The sequence below is a fragment of the Syngnathus scovelli genome, chromosome 22, assembly GCF_024217435.2.
Source record: "Syngnathus scovelli strain Florida chromosome 22, RoL_Ssco_1.2, whole genome shotgun sequence".
In the NCBI taxonomy this organism is placed as follows: domain Eukaryota; kingdom Metazoa; phylum Chordata; class Actinopteri; order Syngnathiformes; family Syngnathidae; genus Syngnathus; species Syngnathus scovelli.
In genome coordinates, this window is record NC_090868.1 from 4,047,800 (window position 1) to 4,070,523 (window position 22,724).

Below are 22,724 nucleotides of genomic sequence, written 5' to 3' on the forward strand. Positions count from 1 at the left end.
TCTATTTATCTGTGCATATTAAACTAGATCCATATCCGTTGGTTTGTCTCCCTCTGGCGGACATATTTGATTGCTGCAGTGTCAAAAGGGCAACAACGTCTGTTATTGGAGTTTTATTGGCAAATGATTTCCATCACTAGATGTGATTTGTAATCGTCATAACAATCGTAATAGTATTAGGATCACGACGATATGAATCAATTCATCTTAAAATCTCCCAAATTATATCAGTCATTTTCTGAATCAAACAGAAGCGCATATTTGCTTATAAAAGAATCGAATAGAATGCACACTTATATATAAAATGATAAAAGGATAATATAGATAAACACAACTGGCTTTGAGTGTAAATATGTGACAATATCACACACACACAATGGAATGCAACTGACCCAATTGCCTCCTTTTAAAATCAAGTGTTAGCGTTGTGGCGAGTGACAAAAAGCAGCAACGTTAATATCACATTTTTGGTATATAGGCAGTAATAAAATAGTCTGTATTGCACAAGAAAAGGAAAAGGTAATGAGTCAAATAATGAAAAGAGGCCTTGGAGTGAGTGTAAAAGTCTGAAGTGAAACTCTCAGACCGTCACCGGTGATGTCACATCGGATTTTTTCTGTGTTTAGGAAAGAAATCTCTCAGAGGAGAACGCAGCTTGACGTGGACACTGAGCTGTTGGATGCAAAGAAAATAATAATACTTAAATGGAGCAACAAAAAAAGTATTGAATTAAGTCATGCTGATGGCTTGCTTGGTTGAAACTGAAAGAATGAACGGACCTTTGCTCTGCAGTGGACTGCTTCATCCGTTTGGGGGCGCTGCTCTCCCACTCAATGGGCGGTTTTTGAGCAAGGTCACCAGGCTCGTTGCTCACCTGCATAAACGGGTAGAAATCTCAGGTCCGGTCCTAAATAATTTCACAACTAAGTACATACAATAATTTAGATTACATAGATTAATTGTTGTGTACAAGCTAGTAGCACAAAACTGCGTTAACACAAAACTGGAGGGTGCGACTATTTTATTTTTTCCAACTGTTTATTTACCACATTCCTCTTCCTATTGGCATTGCCGCTTTGTAAATTGCGTCCCTCAGCGGCCGAGCCGAGGGGTTCCTGGTTCAAATCCTCTCGCTGAAGGACAACTGTCGACTTGGATTGCAGCTTCCTGCAAACAGTTTGTTGATTTTTATTTATAATTTTTTTTTAATGCAAACAAAATATGGAACACACACAGGAGAGCGACCCGATTAGCGGGAAAGGGCTTATAGCTCCAAATGAAAAGGTAAGTAAGGGTTCAATGGTGTTTAGCATCCAGCACATCCCCGGCGGTCGGGCCTTAGTAGAGCTCATCCTTCATTTAGTGCCACCGGGCATTGATTTAGTCACTAATTAAGTTCCCTGTCTACTAGTTGCGGTGTGAAAAGTGTGTATTTATTTTTAAAAAAAATAGTGGTTGGATAATAAAGATGACTGAATGGGTAATTTTGTCATTAAAAATAATAGAGTACGAAAAAAAAAATGTCAGTCAAGCATTGTGAAGTCTTCCGGAAATCAATAATTTAGCCATGTGTGGACACGCACACAGACCCGACGGACCTGGTGTGAGCGCCGCTGACCTCTGCTCCTCTCGGCCTGTCCTCTTACGTGGTCCTACGCTACGGCTAATTACGCTCCCCGGAGTTTAGAACCTGTAGACCGGCTCGTCCACCGGGTGGTCCGATTGCTTTGACAGCTTCCCCTTAACAGCATCCCTGACAACGGGATAAACTAATTAGCCGGTAGGGTTAGGGGGGCGGGGACCCCCTTCTTATAGTATATCTGGCCTTTGCTTGTTTCGGGGACCTTCCACCAGCGACGACGGGCCAGGTCAGTCCTAGTCTGAGATTTGACAAGTTCTGGGTGATACACCTCCTGCATGCTTGAAACATCTTTAAAAAAAATATTTTTAAATTGTTTGAACATGAAAGCAATTCAATTAATTTATTTTCAATTTGAAAATATGTCATAATGCAATTAAAAAAATACTATTTTGATTTATCCGAGCTTAAAATAGGCCTTGTAAGTGCGATAATCAAAAATTAAAATATTTTTTAGTCTTTTTTTTTTTTTACTTCTGAATGAAACTCGAACATAAACACAAGTTTACTTACCTAACTGCTGAGGACAAACTTTGGTACCAATCATTAAAATCCTCCACGCTGTTTGACATGAGCAGAAGTTTAGCTTTAGGAAAAGTCAGCTGGAGAAGGAAACGGAACAACAAATGTTAATTTTTACTCCATCGTATACCATAAATAACAAAAACTGATGTATAGTCAACGGTCATGATTTTTTCATAGCTTCATGCACTTTTCCTGAAACCTCTTTAGAGCTGTAATACCTATATTCGAACAGTAGGAGGCAGGGCATCACAGTAAATATCTCCCCTTGTATGCTGACCATATAGTAAAACTCCATCCCAGTTCAATTATTTATCATTATTTAATATTGAGTTGATCAATGTATTGCTAAAAACAAGCAGGAGAACCAAACAAACCTTCAAGACTTTAAGCGCAAACCTTTTTCGAAAGGCTTCAAAATTAGCCCTTTGCTATATTAAATGACCTTTTACATTTAAGCTGTGGAATTTTCAGACGTAGGAACTAGTTTGTTTGGTAGTGAGATATTGATCGGGAAGGAATTTAGAAGCTCAGACGACATTTTTTTCCCAACCTCTTATTATATATTGGATAAAAAAAATAAAATAGCTCCATTCGTCAAACGTATTATCTAATTAAAGAGGCTGAATTGAGTGGTACGTGAGATGAGGCACTCGATTCACGCATAAGTAGCTTGCGCTTCTTTTCGCTGTGGCGTAATTAGGGATTTGTCAGGAAATCTGACCCTCTTAGGTAGAAATTACTTTGTATAATAAGGACGACAGAGCGCGGGCGCACATAATTTCGCTTGATTATTTATACATCAAAGCGAATCTGTCGGGGATGTGGGAAAATATTCCAGCGGCGCGGAGAGAAAAAGGAAGTTGAATGAGAAAGGGGGGGGGGGGGTAAGGGTGAGCCAAAACAAACAACCCTGATGGAGAAAAAAAATACAATAAATTTTAATAAAAGTGTTTTTTTTTTTTTTTTTTTTTTTTAGGGGGGCTCACAAACTTTGCATATAGATTGCCATGGCATTTACAGCTGTCAAATTTAATTTAGCTTTAATTCTTCATGGCACAGGATGAGGAAGGCCCCGGAGTGCTGACAGACCTTTTTTTTTTTTTTTTTTTCTTGAGCTCAGGTAGTAGCCGGGATCAATAATGTGTCCTTATGAGAAATTACGGGTAATGCTATTGAGTATGCATTCGGGCCTCGGCGGGATAAGAGGCTAATGAAATGCCATTTCTGCCATTAGATAACGCGCGGGGCCGGCTGGCGGAAGGCGGCGACAAGGCTTGAGGAAGATGTATTTACTGGAGGGCCCGGAAGAGATGGATCTGGCCCCTAATCTGATCCAACAACTGAGAGATTATCTCGCAAGGCGACTGCCATCACTGCATTGCTTGGCTGTTGACGCACGCCGATGAATGCACGCGCTAATTTTTATTTATTTAACAATTTGGAAGGCGAAATGAATTTGTTCTTTTCAAATTAAAATGTTTCACCTGACTGGATAAGTACTGATCAATAAAAAAGTTGTTTTCAAGTTAGCCACTTTTTTTGTGCAAATGTAGACACAAATGCTTCTCCTCATTCTATGATTTAATTTGGAAAATAATTGTCTCCACGAAAATATGATTAATTCTCAAAACAGAAAACTTTAACCTGAATTTTTAAAAACAATTATCTTCTTGAAAATATTTAATTTAAATTATTTTGGGGGAGATTATTTTCTTGAAAATAGTCAATTTAAATATTTTTCTAATTCAAAAATATTTTTTCTTCCCAAAATAAAGAATCCTAAATTATTTTCTTGAAAATATTCCATTTAAATCTTTTTTTTAAATTATTTTCTTGAAAATATTCAATATAAATCTTTTTCCACTTCAAAAATATTTCTTTTCCCCAAAATAAAGAATTTTAAAATAATTTCTTGAAAATATTCCATTTAAATCATTTTTTAAAAATTATTTTCTTGAAAATATTCAATTTAAATCTTTTTCCACTTCAAAACTACTTTTTCTCCCCTTAATAAAGAATTTTAAAATAATTTCTTGAAAATATTCCATTGAAATCTTTGTTTTTAAATTATTTTCTTGCAAATATTCCATTTAAATCTTTTTCCACTTCAACAATATTTCTTCTCCCCAAAATAAAGACCTCAACTTTAACTTTTGTTTTTATTTTTATTTAAATTACTCTCCACTTGACTTTTTTGCCCTACTGCTTGGCTCCACTGCGAATCCACATGAAAAAGAATTGAATACCGCAAGTTGCGCAATCAAAGCACGGCCAGGCTGCTTATGTATCAGAGCGCCGCACATTAGCAGCAGAACATAAAGTGCTCCCCGAGACAGCGTATCAGCCGAAATGAATATTGATACGGCGGCAGCATTGGCAGTAAACACTTGCCGCATAAACGCTTTGGTTGCTTGCTCAATGACGCGCGACTCGTTCCGTTGAATGTTTCATGACAGCGACTACATCATTTAGACGTAATTTGTCAGCCGGCAGCTGCACTGAGACCTGCGAGACGGATCAGACCAAAGCGGGAGGAACATTAAAAGTTGAACTTTTTTTTCGGGGGGGCTAAATGAGGAGGAAGTAAGTGACACTCAAAACGTCTGGCGAACTTCACGTCACGCCGCGACTGTCAAGGACTAAGAATCAAACATGCGACGTGCGTTAAAAACGGAATAACGCCTCACGTCAATAAGCAGATGTCTCGACACCTGCTGCAACATGCTTGCATTCATTAGAAACCATATATATGTACAATTCCATACAAACTGGTGAATAAAAAGCGAAGCGTGGGGAGTCTCTGTAAAGTTCAGTAAATGAATTAATTGGGTGGTTATATGTGTAAGGGTCAATTGCCTTACGTGCCAGAATCATTTTGACATCGAAACTCACGCTTAGCAGGCCTCCTTTCCCCGTGTTGTCGCCGAAAATCTTCTTCACGACGCACTCTTCCAGCGGATACGCTTGCTGCCCGACAAACTTCTCACTGTCAGTGGGATGCAGGTAGCTACAGCGCTTAGCCTGCAGAAGAATGTCGGAAAACAGGAAAAACATCCTGGGTTTGACCCCTGACCCTTTGGAGGGAACCACGTTCAGCCAGCCTTCGCGGATGTACCACCTTCCTGTAGAAGAAGAAATAGTTTTTCTTTATAAACTGTGATGGAGAGAAGCTGTAATTCATGTTCTGCATGAAATGACAACAAAATTAATTAGTCATGTAGGTCAAGCTGACGTGAAAAAAACAAAAGAGGCTGACATGAAATGTAAAGACGGCCGATAAATGTATAGCTCCTGCTCGGCTCTTTGATTGGCAGCGCCGTGACCGCCGCTAATAAGCAACAACCTGACATTTGGATAGATAAAGATGAACATTCAAACATAGGTCCGGGGTATTTTTTTTTTTTTTTGTAATTACCCCGCCTGTGATTACGACTAGGCCCGAGACGTGCCTTTCGGGCTCACCGTAGACATTTTCCGCTCGGGATGAGGTTGTTGAGATGAAGTGCAAAGGGTCAAATTGCTTTTAAAATGCCATGGGTGTCACATGGAAAAATAGTCTGGAGATAGCGGATTCTCCGTTGCCCCAACTGTTTAAAAGTATCCAACTAAATGTTATAAATGATTGAAAAAAAAAAAGCATGAATGAATTGAAACAAAGTATTAAACTTAATTTATGACCATAATAGTATAATTGCCAAGTTCCACATCAGCGATTTGAAAATGACTGTCGGCAGGTGCCGTTTCTTCCGTAAAGTTTTTGTAATAAATCAAGTGGAGGCGTCGTAATGTAATAGCGGAACATGCCTTCGCTTCTAATTCACGCTCGAGCGGCAAAGTATGTTTGCTCAAGCGTCGGAAAGCCGCCGCTGTCCAGCGTACTGAAACGGATGCACTTCAAAGACGTCAAGTTAAATTCCGTGTATTCAAATCAACGCCGGAACAAACTGTTTTTTTTTTTTTTTAAATCAGCTTTACCTTGACAGAAAATGTTGACAAGGTTCTGAGAAGTTAGCAACACTGCCAAGAAGAAGAATCCAGGTACTTCTCAGACTCCCTGCCAGCATCTGACCATCCGCGGGGGCTTTGAGGCAGCAGGTTCAAAAAGCAGGAGGTGCCGAGCACTCCTCTCCACGTAAAGGTTTTTTTTTTTCAATGTTCCTTGTCAAAGAGCACCTCGGCTCCCACTACAAAGTCTTTTGGGCAAGGCCGTGGTGGGGGGGCTGAGGGAAGGTGGGTCAGGAAATAAAAGGTTGGATCTACAAAGGGGTCCTGTTCCTCTGTACTGTAGAGATGTGACAGAATGAGGACAGGTCAGATTTGGACTTAACAGGGCATATATTTACCTAAGTAGGGTTAACACGTTCTAAAAAAAAAAAAAAGTTCCCTACTACTTTTGAAGAAAATGACACGATGTTTATTTTTCCATGCGGTTAAATTAACGGAATACAATTTCAAACTGAATTTTGACAGTGAATTTTAATACAACCAGTGTAAGTTGTAAGACCAGGTCAAAGGTCACCAGAGATAAAAATGTGAAATATCTTAAATTGAAAGGACCTGGAGGCAGACATAAATCGGGAGTCACCGCGGGAAACAGGCCGTTTTTATCGATGTCCCATTGATTCGGGGTATCTCACAGTGGCTAGCCCCGCCCCCACCTCAAATCACATCCCTACTTAATATGTTTGAGGGGCCTGAGATGGCGATGCTGGTGCGATGGGAAGCAAAATGGGTCGGGGTGAGGCCGCGTCTGCTCTGAAGTCGGCCTGGTGGGACTGGGTGGGTTTATTGCGAGGGGTCTGAGAACTTGAATGAAAGGAGCTTTTGAAACTTCCCACATCGGCATTAGAGAAATGCCGCTTCTATTGCACGCTTGCACAAAAAAAAAAAAAAAACACTCCGGCGATATCCAAGAAAACAAACTCACCCGCACACACACGTGGCTCGGCGCATACATGCATTACCCATATCGAGAAAACACACTTTGGCTGCCTTTTTTATCAGCGAGTCCACAAGATGAGACTGGGCTCTAATTGGTCCCGGGGGATATTGGCAGGCCGAGCGAACGCAACAAGGAGGCCGGAGTCCCCCCCCGGGGACCAACAACAGGAGGCGGGAAAAGAAAAAGCCACCGCTCCACAAGTAGAGAGGGAACCACAACGGAAGAGGGGAAATAATTAAGCAAAAAAGGAAAAACACTCAAACCACATTGGAGAAAGTTGCCCTGATTATCGGCTATAAAAAGATCTACCTACTGTACACAATTCATCTTTATTTAAAGAATTTCCTTTTTTTCATATCTCCACTTGCATCTACTCTTAAGTCCCGCAGGACACGGCAATAGATGCGGAGAGGGGTGGTTTGAGGTGCCGCTCCAACCAGATGAAAAGAATAAGTGATCAGAGGCTCCCTAACCTGCAGCCAACACCTTCGTCTTTCGCCCCTTCAGCAGTTTCCGCACTCGGCACAGCTGCAGGTGGTTCTCGTGGCGCCGGGTATTGTTCTGGATACGTTGGTGCAGCTCATCCACCGCAGACACCACCCCTGTGGCAAAAAAAAAAAACACATTATACAGGTGGATGACTTTACCGTATTTTTCCGACTATAAGGCGCACTTAAAATCCTTTATGTCAAAAACGAGGATGTCCAATTGAAGTTGGATAAAGTTTGACTTATTTACTGGACTGGCTTGTTTCCCTTAATGTGGAGTAATGCTCCGTATAACCCGGGACTGTGTATAACCCGGTTTTCCATATAACCCGGTTTTCCATATAACCCGGTTCTCCATATAGCCCGGTTCTCCGTATAACCCGGTGCTCCATTTTAGAGTGTTGATTGAAGATCAGGCAGAGAATCTGAGACTGATAATCAGGGTTTTGCTAATTGGGCCCAATCGTTAGCATGTTTTAACACTGCTTTACCCGTTTGATTTCTACAAATTAAATTCCTCCATGTATCAATTATTGCAAGAAACTTTTTGCAACAAACCTTAGCACCAGAATTTTTTTTTTTAAAAAGGACAAAGCCATGAAGATTACTGCAACGCATCCCCGATAATAGCTGTAAACATTTCCAGCTACATCATTAACACATTCGATGTCACGACGCGTGGATGAATCGTTAATTCCAAGCGCAACATTTCAACTTTGGTTTTCCGAGGAATGAAAATCGAGATGAACGCGAGCCTCTCGGCGACGTGTCTCTACTAAAATAATCGCCGCCTAATTAGCTCGCTTAACTCCACAACAATTACAATGTAAACCAAACAAGGCATCCGTGTAGACTTTTCCCCCTTTGTTATGCGTGCTCGGAATATTTTTACTGCCTCGGAAAAACAACAACTTCTAATTACCGCCTTCTTGACATGAGATCTGGCCGAGGCATTAATAATACATCTCGCCTATTAGACATGCTGAAGAACTCTTACAATTCTTGGACACTGTTTTTCCACTTATTTACTATTTAGACTCTGACAATGAAACAAAAGCCGGAAGAACTTTTACGACAAAGTCTCAGCATCATTTATCGGGTCGTACATTGTTTTCGTGCTTGACTTGCGTTGTACTGTAAGCAGGCAAAAAAAAAAAAACTCCCAAAGTGCCGCAATTATAACAATTAAATCGAGCGAGAATGCAAAGCAAGGCAGAAAACAGAAGCTTCAGGGGGAAAACGACACGGAGCAACACGAGAGAAAACAACAACAACCAGCTCAGTGGCCTAGTAGTAGAGTGTCCGCCCTGAGACTGGAAGGTTGTGGGTTCAAACCCCGGCCGGGTCATACCAAAGACTATAAAAATGGGACCCATTGCCTCCCTGCTTGGCACTCAGCATTAAGGGTTGGAATTGGGGGGTTAGATCACCAAATGATTCCCGAGCGCGGCACCGCTGCTGCTCACTGCTCCCCTCTCCCCCAGGGGATGGATTAAAATCACATGGGGATGGGTTAAATGCAGAGGACAAATTTCACCACACCCAGATGTGTGTGTGACGATGATCATTGGGACTTTAACTTTAACTTTTAACTTTAACAACAAAGTTTTTTTCCCACTGTACCCGCATGAGCTCGTTTCCTTAATCAGATACGTGATTTGTCAGAAATATCTTTTAAAAATAATTCCCTTTGCAATACAATTGGGGCTGACGACGGAAAACGCAAAAAAACACCCAACCCCATTAAAAAAAAAAAAAAACTGAGTTTAAAAACAGATCGCTAATGAGAAGAGGAAGAGACGATGGTGGAGCACTTTCAGATATGTACCTTCATCTTAGAGTCACGGGCTGTTTTAATTTGTAAGCAAAGGCAGCACATCAGCAATAAGATTTTAATTGATAGCCATAAATAATTCCTTGTGTATATTCGCACTTCAGTCGACTTCGCTGTTTATTTGACGACCGAAATGAGTCATTATCGGGATTTGTGTTGATGTCGGAGGACTTTATTTATTAATATCGCGCTAGCTTAATAGCCTCTGATCCACTCCCAATTAATTATGTCAAAATCCACATCAAACCCGAACTTGCACTCGCGTTGAGCTTTTACTTGGCTTTCATTTCTCCGCTGGCCGAAGCGCCGCTGCGACAATAACGGCAAATGGGGAATGAAAGGGAATGCTAACGCGGTCTTTGTTCGCCAAATTAAACTAATGAGGGCTTTCTTTCGGAATGACTGTCTGCTGACTGACTTTTTACAATGAAAAGTTTCCACTGAGTTTTTCTTTGTTTGACTGACGCCGGAACCAAAGTAGAGGTTGAATCAATTTAAAATTCAACAAAAAATATTTGAAAGTTGTTTTGAAAAAACTACCAGGCAAATTTTTTTATCTAAGTTGCATCGTGACTGACTGATTCATTCTGTCCGTCGGTTTTGACGACCTGGATCAACACAAACATCTACTGAATCCTGAAATTACAGGAAAACATGTCGGCGCATCAACCACTTGAGGGACAAGATGGAAAGTGCGGTATTCATCGCTTAACAATATATAAAAAAAAAAAAATATTGACCTTGACACGCAGTAGGGGGGGAGAAAAAAGGATTACTGAGACGGGAGCACAATTGCGAAAGGCACTTACGTGAAAGCTGTTGGAACTCAGGGTTATCTGGAATCGTATTTGCAGTCATCTCTTGCAGTAAACGTTTATACCTAAGAAAACAGAAATTCCTTAAATAAATATAGAGATAATCTGTTAAGTGGTAATGAAAAAAAAAAACATTTGAAAAAATTATCCGTATAAAATTCACCGATTATTTATGTTCCTTTAATTCCCCATTGAAACGATTTAACCTTGGAAGACACTGATTGATTTTTTTTTTTTTTTTTTACACTGCCTGACTCTGTTGTGCCGTCTTTGTTTAGTCTGGCTGCCGAGACATGTTGGTGCCACTGGGTGAGGTCAAAAAAACCACCTGCTTAACACACCGCCAATTTGTTGCGATAAGTCGATCGTGAGCAAAAAAAATAAAAAAATTTCATTTTCTTGGGTCTTAGCGGCGAGCTATCACGCTGTGGGTGGAGGAGCGCATTGTGCATGTACTCAGTTACTGATTAAAAATGAAATGAATGCCTAACAAGCTCTAATTAAGCCGACATCAATTAAGGGACACTTAAAAAGAAGAAAAAAAAAAAACAGTTCCTTCTCTTCTTGTATCGTCTTGTAGTAACAAATGCATTACAGACATTATTAGCAATGGGTGCCCTCGTTTTTTTTTTCCCTTCCAAGGAGTTGAGATGAAATTCTAATTACAGCGGCAGTGTAACAAAAGAACCACTCTAATGAGCATTATTATAGCTGATTTCAAATAATGTAAATGACACTCACTTATTAAGCTGCCCTGTCCCACTCATTAGCACCACAGCAAAGAAAGATAATGAGACAATAAGATATTCCCAACAGCTTGTGTATTTTCTATGGAAAGTAAGAGCTGGTGGTTTGACGCACCTACCGCCAGGAAAACACGTTACAATTAATTTCCGAGATGTTCCAATTTGTAAACAAGAGCATCCGAACAACGCGTACCTGATCTGGATTGTGTACCGTATTTTTTACAGTATAAGGCGCACTTGAAATCTTTGAATTGTCTCAAAAATAGACAGAGAGGCTTAAATATTGATGTTGGATTTAAATTGAATCATTTGACTGATTTGTTTACCTTAATATCAGTAATACGCCTTATAACCCGATTCGCCTATATTTCAAAAAATAGATTTGTTCATTGAGATTGCGCCCATTGGTCCCTACATACGGGAATTTTCCAAAACAGGACTATTTTTTGACACTGCACATTATAATCCGATGCGCCTTATCGTCCGAAAAATACGGTAACATAAAATATGGTAATTTTCAGCTCCCGGGCGTCAATGGCAGCTGAAAGGAGCCAGATGATAAAATTTAACTTGAGACAATCCATGCCGCTTTGTGTTGCTAGCAAATGTCTGCCTAATTATCTGATCGTACCAAGCCTCAATCATCTTGAACTTTTCCTGCCATATTTTTTTTATTGGTTATAAATGGACCTACCTCAATAAAGCAAATGGTTTCATTGCCAGCCTTGCTTCAATACTGACAATGAAGCACAGGGTCAGACGGACAATATATAACAAATTACTAAGGGGGGTCGGGGGGGGACGGGGGAATAACAGCGATGTACCTGCAGACCAGGTCTTTCAGAAAACATTTCAAAAGAAATTAATCAAAAGTTCGTCCTTGTCTGGAGTAGCCTTACAGTGCCAGGCTGTAGCGGATGACAGAATAAATGCCCGAGCACACAAAAGCAGCTAATTTGAAAGCCCACCTTGTCAAATGAAAGATGAATTCAAGTACGGCAGCCATGTACAACGCCCAACTCGGTGCTCCACAATGGTGAGCAGGAATGACAATGACCCAAAAGACCTTTGGGTTTTGTATGCCTTTTTACACAGAAGATCCTCTGAAGCAAGCTAGGTCAAAGCCTTGTTACGCTAAATTGCGCTCGGTTTAGAGCACACATAATCCAAGGCCTGCTGCCATCTTTATAAGAGCTAAAACTCCATTATTGACATAGCCGGGTACAAGCGGAGAGGGGTTGTCGCAATCAACTTCAGACCCCCATCACTGTCATAATGGCGAACTCAGCGGTAGAAGCGACAGATGACTTCTCCAAGTCGGGCTCTTGTGAAGCGCCACTTAATAAAGGCAATTATTTTAGTCGTCCCCCTAGCAGCAACATAAGTAGCCGCACCCGGGGGCTTCGCTCGCCATCCATCATTCTTAAACGGCGATACGGGACAACAATTTTCTTGTCGTTCCCAACCGAGGTAAGTTGCTAGTCGGGTGTGTGGGGGGGATGATTATCTCTACGCCGCTTAAAATCATCACAAAATTAGACACATCCCTCAAGTCTCAAGGGTTTTTCCGAGAGTGACAGATGAATCGATGGTAATGACGGGAAGTGGACAAGGAAACCCCGGGCAACACGAGGTTGCACTGGAGACTGATTAGATGTCAGAGTCATGGATAATTGTATATCATACGGACCATGACATCCAGATTTTTTTTCCCCCCAGTATTTTATAAAACACAAACACTGTAAGGAGATTCAAATAACCAACCTAACCCTAACCCTAACCCAATGAAACAAACTCTCATGTCAAACTCACCGGCAAGTTAGTTGGATGTAACATGTCAAAGGTTTGATTATACGTCGGCGATGACGACGAGCGTGGAAGATACGTAATTAGGATGCAAACAAGCGGCTTGATCAACCAGTGTCACGAAACGCGACGCGTTGGAAAGCACGTTTCAGATGATTTCTTTTCTTGTTCCGCTAATTAACAAGTGAGATCAGGACCGCATGAAATTACAGCGAACACAAAAGCGGTACTTAACAAACCAGATTTTGACAGTTTCCGGACGGATAGCGTGCGAGACGTGGGCACTACATCAAATAATAATAATTATATCTGTCAGCCAGACGATAGATTGTGTAATGAACGCGGCAAAAGACTCGTGAAAGGAAAACAATCAAACGGCAACTCGTGCGTGAAATCGGTGACATGTTAAGGAAGCGGTGGAATGCGACCTGAACACATTTCATTAGTTGGTAGGGAACAGATTTAAAAAATAAATAAACAAAGACTGTGATGTTTGGAAGCATTTTGCAATGTTTGCTGTAAAAATAATATGTAGTGTTTATTCCCGGTGTATTGGGGAATAAATACCTTTGAGAAAGCACTGATGTATTTTAAATAATGTAAAAATATATATTTTTTTGCGAGTGTAAGCAGAGGGGGAGAATGGGGAGGGGCTGTTGTTCCGATTTATAATAATAGTTACAATTACTGCTTATTATGCAAGTATCATTTCAGGATATTTTTTGACACCATCTGCTTTTTTTCCTTTGTGGATCTTGCTTATTGTTGGGGGTCAGCAGAACGTCATTATTCGAAGAGATTTATAGAATTAAACTTTTTGCTAAAGGGATTTAGTAAAATTTAGTTTTTGCAAAAATTAAAAGGATTTTAAGAGTGCCTTATAGTTCGGTAAAAATAAAAGTAAAAATAAATAAATAAATAATAAATAAATACATTATATAAAGTGTAAAAAATATACAATAATTAATATAGTGATTTAATTATAAAATAAATAAATAAATAAATAAAGTAAAAAATATGGTACTGTGACTGAATGATCAAAAACGGCTAATATAAATAAATACGGCTAATATAAATAAATACATTATATAAAGTATAAAAATATAAAATAATTAATATAGTAATTTGATTATTAAATAAATAAATGAATAAAGAAAGAAAGAAAGAAAGAAAGAAAGAAAGAAAGAAAGAAAGAAAGAAAGAAAAAGAAATTCAGTACTGTGACTGAATGAGTGACCAAAAACACTAAGAATTTATTCAGCGGTCGGAAAACTCACTGATCAATCCGCTCGATAGGAAGTTGAAGCAAGTCCTCCAGCTTGCGGTTATTGAACTCTGGCCGGCCTTCCTGAAGTTTCTTAAACCGTCTGAAGGCCTTGTTTTTCTTCAGCTGCATCTGGATCGACAAAGGGACACAATTTATCCTAAAAAAATAAAATCAATTAGACACAGCTGCAGCAAAGTTGAACCATTGCTTCCAAGGCTGCTCACTATTTGATATTGCATAACTTTTTATTCGGCTTTCCTTGAACCGAACACAGTAGCACGTCATCTTTTCATGAAAAAGAAAAAAATCCTCCGAACAATACATGACACGTCAAATTTGTCGTCCAAACCATCCTTCGACAAGACGACTGAAAGAAACATGCACCACATATCGCTTATGACAATACGTAAAGAAACAGATCGAGCGAGTACCTATCCCATTTTCTTCCCACAAAGTCGTATTTACATTCAACTTGCACACCCGATGATGGACATAACAATGACGACCCCTGAAAACTCATGTCATAGCCCCGCTAACAAACTGGAGAATCCCCCCACTCTTGTTACTCATTATGTCTGGGCTGCGGGGCTTGGAGAAGGTCTTGGATTGTGGGGTGCCGGTGATGTCATTAAATATGCATCTGCACATCATGTCAGCATGAGTATGTGTCAACATTTGGGTGACATGATGCCCTAAACTTGTCACTCACGTCAGTCATGACAATAAACCTGCCTTGGTGAGTGTAGCTAAAGCTGTAATGGGAAGTTGGCGTATGCTAGCAATAGCTTCGGAATAAGCAGCCGCACTTACCCAAAGCACTTTTTGGGCGTCGTAAATATTGTCCACGAAGATGTTGTAGTGATGCAGTTGAGTGCAAAACTCTTCAAAGCCCCTTGCAAAGTAGCCATTTTCCAGGTGTACTAGCAAAGATCTGCAAAACACAAATATCGAAGGGTTAGCATTAGCTCCTAAATATAGAATATCCAAATTTAATCGTCCTGTTTTGGCCGAAACAAATTGCCAAACACATATTGAAGTGTATTTTTAAATCTTGCTTAAAAAACATCTCCAGCGCTAATGCTAAAGTCAATGTAAAATCCTATTGATGCGCTAACGAGGAATTAGCAAAAACCAGGGTTGTCAAACAAATTTTTTTCGCGAGCCGCATTGTAGTCATAGCTTCTTTCGGAGGGCCATTATGACTGTCAACCTAAATAAATGTATGAGCACCTCATATTATATACAGAAAAAGCTACAAAACAAACTGACAAATAACTAGTTTTCAAATCAAGTAAAGACTCGTCAAATATTTAAAAAATATATATATTAATAAAAGTGAAGACAATTAGCAATTCTAGTAATGACACACGAATTTGATGCACAATTTGTCTTTGCGGGCCACATAAAATGGTGTGGTGGGCCCTATCTGGCCCCGGGCCTTGAGTTTGACACCCGTGGGATTGACCGTTTACAATTGTCCAGTCGCATCGCTCGGTATTCAGCGGGCCTTTAGCTTCTTGGGTGAGCTGGAACCTCACCCATCTGACTTTTCGAGATTTTAATGAATCGGAATATCTTTGCAACCCTACCAAAATTTACCCCGCATATATTTGGTGTGTCAAACACCTCTGACACATTAATTTCCAAGCACTTCCTCCAGCGCACATTTAGCCTGCAGTCAGAACGCTTTGGACTTTGAGTTAGCGCCTGGGAATACACCGCCGTTCCATATCGGTGTGATCTCAAATGAGGCGCGATGGCATCTGAAATATCGTTTCATGGCAAAAAGGCTCACGTTTAGAGAAACTGCGGAGGTTGAGCAAAGTTTAGGACTGTTCCTCACGCTCTGTAGTGTCGTTTGTAGACCTCGGTGTATTTACCAGGACCAGGTAGGTCTTACCTTCAGGGCAACCTGGGCCACTTTGTAGTGAGAACATGGCTGCTGAACTCTGGAGCAAAACAAGTGAATCAAGGCAAAACAGTCGTCAGCCTGTCAGGCACATTATAGCAACACGGACGCAATTGGTTGGGGGTGTTGACACTGGTGAAGGAGCTTGTTATCCAAACTTAGAGGAAGTACCACACACACACACACATCCATACACACATTCCCACTCTCTAATGATGTTCCCAGAGACTTCTGTTCGCACACGCTGGAAGGAGGCAGTTGAAGTTGATTTAAATAGATTTTAATGAAGTTGCACGCCTAGGTAGCCTCTGTTCATAATCAGGAGATGCAGGAGAAGCCGAGAGAGTTCTAACGAGGGCAAAGGGCGGGAAATGTAGTGTTTCCGACCCCCCCCCCCATCTCGCTTACTGCCATAGGCTATTATGATAAATATGAAATTAAAGATTACCTTTTCTTTTACTTTTTTTTATAGCAATTAAATTATCCGGCCATTAGCGACAGGGCGGGATTAGTATTCGGCACATGTCGAGTTAATCTGCATTAATTCCAAGCAGTTGCGACATCTGGGCTGGATATGACCTCAACGGCAATTCCCAGCGAGTCGCCTTCATCTGGGGGTGTCATGAATATCAATTGTTCGGGCGCCATTAACACGACTAATAAATAAACATTAAGTCAATTCGCTGTTATAGCATAAACAATAGCGTGGAATTTTGTTGATCACAGCACGGGTCTTGTCTTATCTACCTTTCATGTTCTACCTATTATTATCATCATGACACCTCCTCCCCCCCCCCCCCCCCACCAGCCTCCCAATTTTTAAATCCACTGTGGCTATTCTTCATACCTGATCCGCTGACAGGCCTTTCAAGTCTTATTCCTGTTTTGGCATGTTCGAAGCTAGGGATAATTGGATGGCTGCCTTTGCTGCCGCTTCTCAATAAACAGTCTGCGGCAGAAATGAATGGCACGGCATATCAATATATATTCACATGTCTCCTTTTTTTTAATGTAGCTTTTAAGAAAAAAAAAAAAAATGGTGGAATTTATTAACTCTATCCACTGCACTCTGCGGGCAAGTAAACAAACACAGGGACATCAGATGAATATACATATACACTTTGCACTTGGGTGGAATTCAAATCTAACAATGACTACTCCATGGGAGCGTGTGTGTGTGTGTGTGTGAGTGTGTGTGTGGGGAGGGCATAATCATGTTTAGCAACAAGCCTCAGGGCGTTTGCACGCTTGGACACTTGAACTGTGCCAGACTCGGGTCGACTGGATTAGTTCTAAAGATCTGCTATGCAGTTAAAGGGAGTGTAAAACTTTGGGTCAGATTTGTGTTTTCTGACAATTTGCATTTTGTGTTGAATGTTGGTGACAGGAACATGAATTGTAATTTACAATAAGTGCCCACAAATATTTATCATATTTATTCTTGCTAAGTTATATTATAGTGACCTTTATTTACTTAAATTTTATACTGATGACACTTTGAGATCTGACGCAAGCTAGCATTGTGCTAATTGCAAACAGGTAGCGTACTAATAATGTTTTAATCTAATTAATACTTCCAGGTATCGTATTTAATGCTTATATTGTGAAATTTAATTTCACAAAATTTATTTAATGGTTTTTAATGCTTTTTTTTTAATGATGCATGGAAAGTCTGCTAATTCTTTTATGCAGTTATGAAAAGTTTGAGATCGTTCGATAGCCTTTAATAATCTAGAAACTTGGGACTCATCATTTCACCAAATAAACATATTGTATACCACGCACTTGGAATATTCATCACGTATGAATCCAAATGACTTTACCGGACAATTATTGCGTCGCAAAAAGTCAGAGTGGGGGAAGATAATTTGGGAAAATCTAATCTATCATTTAGCGCTGATAAATCTGTCTAATGCACTGTCTCTCAATGGAATGTTTTTAAATGGAGTACTTACTACTTGCCGTTGCTTTTAAACCACTAATTCAATAAGCGGGGTCCATAATGAAGATGTATGGGAAGTGCAGAACCATTTATCCCGTACGTCACAGTGTGTAATTCATACTTCAGTCTTCATTGTAGCACATGCCTTACGCTACCCTATTTTTTTTTTCCCTCCCCATTTCGACCTGGCAGACAAATAGATGAGCACTAGAATTAATTAATGGAAAATTGGTTCGATTGTGTGGAATTGATTGTTGGTGAATGGCGTCTTAAAGGAATTGAGGGAATGTGGCGTGCATTATTTGGCTGAAGACAGCAGAGGCACTGTTGATTCATTTTCAACTAGATTGCATTGTGCAGGAGGATAATGTGATTTAAAAATGAAGAGAAATAAATCAGTCGATTTAAAACAAAAATATATAAAATTGAATGTGATATAAATTAAAATGATTTGTTATTTTTTTTATTAATTAAAGATAATCACGCCATGTTTTTATTGCGCTTTAAAATATCTGAATGATTTTTTTTACGCTTTATCTTCTCAAATTATAACAATGTCCTCAAAATAAAGTATCTGAATGATTTTTTTTAGAATTTGTTCAAAGCTTCAATTACAACTCATTTTTTCCCATTCTATCGATCATTTCCATTTTACGCTTTATCTTCTCAAATTATAACAATGTCCTCAAGGGGGTGTCGGCTTGAACATTTCTACCCTTACAGAGTATCGACTACGACTAATGGTGAAGATAAGGCCGATACTTTAATAAACCTGGAGTTTATCATGAGTGCATTCCTACACAGGGGAGCAACTGCTTTCCCAATCACTTTACACAGTCTCTCCTTGCCCTTAAAGCGCTGATATTCGTAAATTATGCAAAGGGATACTTACTGGTTTACTGAGTGAATGGCTTTAATTGAACTAAAGATGCTTTCTCTAATGTCCTGCCTCAGGGTTCCTTTGGCCTTCAAAATCTCCACAAAGTACTGGAAAAAAAATAAGGAAGACAACTCAGCAGTGATTGGTGAAACTTTTCACGAGTTGTTTTGTTTACGTTAGTGAAACGACAAAAAAAAAAAAAAGAGGCATTATAGTCAGTAGGCGGATATGAATGAAGGTTGTTACGAGTATCGAAAAATGCCGTCCGACTAAAGTGGCAGCTGCGTTGGTCTCAAGTCATTTGCGGTGGAAATGGGATTAGCAAATTGAACGAGCACAAGGCTTAAAATGACTCCTAATTGGAGTATACGGGCGGAGGGAGAGTAATTGAGTAGAAATTAGGCAACACTGGTGGGTGGTAAAGTCTGTTGTCCCCGCAGGAAGTGAAGGGTACAATGGAAATGACTCCCAAGGTTTTACACCGTTTGTGGAAAATAAATAAAATCTTGAATTTGCTAAGGTGAAGACACCTCTTAAGAATAAAAAAAAATAAAGTGAATAAAATGATTTCATGCGTCAATGCCTATTGATATTAAGTTTCTTCTAGTGTGTGCATCGTGGCCAACAGGGGGCAGTGTAATACAGTCATGTAAAATACACAAAGAAGAGTTTCACAACTAAGTGACTAAAATTACTGTGGTAATATTGTTTTTTTTTTTTTTTGTCCGTGTGTTGCTACACTGTTCAAATCAAAGCAACGTTGATTCTAGTTTTGCTTTGTGTGTTAGCATTAAGCTAGCAGGGCTTTCGAAAGTTATATTTACAACTCAAACTGGATGGAAAATAAAGAGCTTGAAAAAAAAGTTTAATAATCTTTTGTGAGTTGAGGCAGTGCTGTATTTTTTCTTCTTTTTTAAAATATTTAACATACAGTGGTGACTAGTTCCAGCTGTTGGCAGTACCGCTGCTCCGACAGCACCAATTCTCTGGCTACCCGGCTCCGTTTCCTCTCCCATCGGTCCCTCTGCTGCTGGATGATGTTGCCAAAGAGGGCATCAGGTGGACTTGGACAGAAACTCATGGTCGTGGCGTCAAGGATTATCCTGGGCACGTACAAAAGGAGATTTATATACTGCTGCATATATTACACACATTTTCAAGTGGTAAATATATGAAGACGAATGAAAAATACACATTTTTTAAATGGCCGTGTAATGTGCTGATTTAATGACATGCTTATCTGCACAGAAACACAATGCATAATCACAGCATCTCTGTTGTCAGGGAAAAAAAACAATAATCAATAGTGAATATTGACATCGTTTCTTCAATGCTCATTTTCCACACTAGTATCAATACCACTTTTATCTCTATTCATGACAGTTGACCGATAGTTTTCAAACATGTAAACAGAGCTACTTTTACTGGACACACTTTGCTAAGATGTTTGCATAATAATTTTTGTGTAAAATGTGTTAATTTGGGCCCTATTTCTCCAATGTTACAGTTTGCATTTTGTATGATCAAAACAAACAAAGCATGACAGCACAAAATAGAAAGCGTTTTTTTTTGTAGATTGCGGGTATAGTTTAGGATTAAGAGATTTATCATGCCTCCCGAATGTTAAAACATATACATAAAATCATTATTAATTTGTATTATAAGTTATTTTACCTTGGGTTAACGTCTCTACTTTAAATCCAGGCGCTCTTTTCGGGTTTGAGTTCCCTGTTCCGGGTTTGATGACGTAGCGCAATCCGATTGGTTCAGGGATGATTCGCGTCTCGCCCCTCCCACCCTTTCAAAATCTGTAGCCCCGCCTCGTTACAGCTGGTCCTCGTTTTACGAGACATATCCAAGTTACGAACGGCGTCTTCATGCGTCACAATATAAATACGTACCTTGATCGTGTTATTCATTTTAATATAGACTATATTTATGACTTTTACTAGTTCTTTAGCAAAGGTTAATAACATAAGCACGTTTATACTTATGTACACATTCATAGTTGCCATAGTAACAGCGCCCTGCTGGATGTCGTAACTCGAGAGCCGCAACTTTAGAGCAAATTGATTAAATTAAATTCAAACTTTTGTGATAAGAAAAAAGCTGTTCTAGAAATAAAAATAAAACCATTAATGTATAATTAAAAAAATATAGTAGCTGATGAATGTCCATCTGAATGTGGGCCAAGGTATAACAAAAGAATGTCCATAAAAGCTTCAAAAACTTGTTGATCAAATGTTCCGTGACATACAATACTGATTATTGTATGATTCCCCTTTTCCCCACAATACCAGCAACCCAATGAACACAGATCTTGTTACACAGACACAAGAAATTTGTCCTGAAGTTTAAACACTGTTGGGCTGTGTGGGAATATAAAAACAAGTTCAGCCAATAAAATATGAATGAAAAAAAAATGTTTCTGAAGAGCTTGAGAGTGACTCACTGATTTACTTGAGCACAGCATTCATACATAAATAAACAACAATAGACACATTTTAAAAATTAATTCTGGAAAATGAACATTATGGATTGAATTGGTCTTTGTATGCTTTGCAGACATCCTCTGCAATGTACAGTATATATTTTTTGTAATATGCCAATTATCCGGCAACAAGTTACAAGATATACAGTCCACAGCACTGCCGCTCGAGAAAGAAAACTCAGCAGTTTGCGGCTCATTACGAGATAAAAGTGATGCCCTCGGTAATCGGGTTGTGACGCAGAAGGCTAAAGTGTGAAATCCGTGCAAGACGGAGTACTTTCAAGTGTGGAGTGGAGAAAAAAAAATTGGATGCAATTGCAGGCACCTTTCCCAGGCTGCTTGTTCTTCACATCACCTGCAGGTTCACAGTGCAGCGAAAACACTGACATCTAGTGTTGGTAGAAACCAAGGCCGGAACGTGCTAGTGTGACTTGTGTTGATCACATTTAAACAGGTCAACACATCAGTATCCATTGTAATGAATGTCAATCAAACAGTTATGATGGCAAATATCCATAAGATTAAATAAACTATCACCAGTGTGTGTCTCTGTACTTTTTTAAAATTAATTTCTCAAGATATATTAGAAATAAATAGCAGCCATGTGCTGACTTGAGTTTGAATGTTATTTATTCATTCTGAACACACTACAACCACTACAAGAGGGTGTGCACACTTATGCAACCACCTCCCACTCCCTTTTGAATAGATTTTCTTTTTTAAATTGAGCTGTCCTGGTTATGAGTCACAGTCATGAAGAAAGCCTTTTTAAATATACAAAGATCTGGCATTTGTACAGGGGTGTGTAGACTTTTTATATTTGTAATTTGTCCTTATAGCAAACATCTAAAGAGGAAAAAGTGAAACTACAACTTACAAACAGACATAAAATGGATCTTTAACAAGCGGAAAATCATAATGCGTGATAGCACTCTTTTTCTTTATTGTTTTCAATTTTATTGTGCTTTCCAGCACATGCGGTATTATAATAATTGGCCCCAAAACAGACCAGTGCAAATTAGGCCTCTCTTTTTTTTTCTTTTTTTTTTTTTTTACCCTAAGGCGATTGAGACACTAACAGCGCAGGAGACCACAGACAAAGGGTCCTTTTTCTTACACGGATGGAGTAAGTGTCAATAATCTACACAAGTGGAAGAAATCTCCTAAGGTTTTGGAGCCCTTCGGTGTTTTATTCATGCCAGAGGGATGATAATTGACCTCTGCACTTTGCGAAACAACACACACACATAAAAACTTCAGGAGATGAAAGAATAAGATGTTTTGTAATTCAACTTTTTGAGCCCCCCCACACCGACCCTCAGCCAATCCGATACTATTGGATTCTGGGTCATGAATTATTCAAGGTAAGAGGGGGGGGGGGGAGGCTACCTTAGCATTAGAAGATGTTATATGAAAAAAGGTTGCCAGAGTGAAAGCAAT

General features: G+C 39.5%; 1 protein-coding gene across 2 annotated transcripts; it reads right to left on the reverse strand.

Moving 5' to 3' along the window:
• Positions 1-98: 98 nt before the first annotated feature.
• Positions 99-20,591, reverse strand: arhgef39 (Rho guanine nucleotide exchange factor (GEF) 39). 2 transcript variants are annotated; one of them, XM_049761455.1, is made up of 12 exons: positions 20,468-20,591; positions 19,725-19,896; positions 18,806-18,900; positions 14,873-14,993; positions 14,073-14,191; positions 10,238-10,308; positions 7,580-7,708; positions 5,057-5,286; positions 2,153-2,241; positions 1,047-1,167; positions 780-874; positions 99-672 (listed from the first exon to the last, which is right to left on the reverse strand). In XM_049761455.1, exons 2-12 carry the CDS (start codon positions 19,872-19,874, stop codon positions 639-641), a joined length of 1,254 nt encoding a protein of 417 aa, XP_049617412.1. In that variant the 5' UTR covers positions 19,875-19,896; positions 20,468-20,591; the 3' UTR covers positions 99-638. The 2 variants fall into 2 exon arrangements, 1 of the variants encoding a protein (XP_049617412.1); XR_007489630.2 differs by lacking the exons at positions 99-672; positions 780-874 and adding an exon at positions 1,599-1,930 and having other exon boundaries at positions 1,049-1,167.
• Positions 20,592-22,724: the final 2,133 nt, after the last annotated feature.

Bases quoted from the DNA above. Each gene is read 5' to 3' on its own strand.
- arhgef39 (XM_049761455.1), bottom strand. From the start codon at position 19,874: ATGAGTTTCTGTCCAAGTCCACCTGATGCCCTCTTTGGCAACATCATC. The intron at 10,309-14,072 runs GTGAGTTTTCCG...CTGTTTTCTTAG, and splicing joins CCTATCGAGCGGATTGATCA to GTATAAACGTTTACTGCAAG. The intron at 7,709-10,237 runs GTAAGTGCCTTT...TTTTTGCCACAG, and splicing joins TGAGTTCCAACAGCTTTCAC to GGGTGGTGTCTGCGGTGGAT.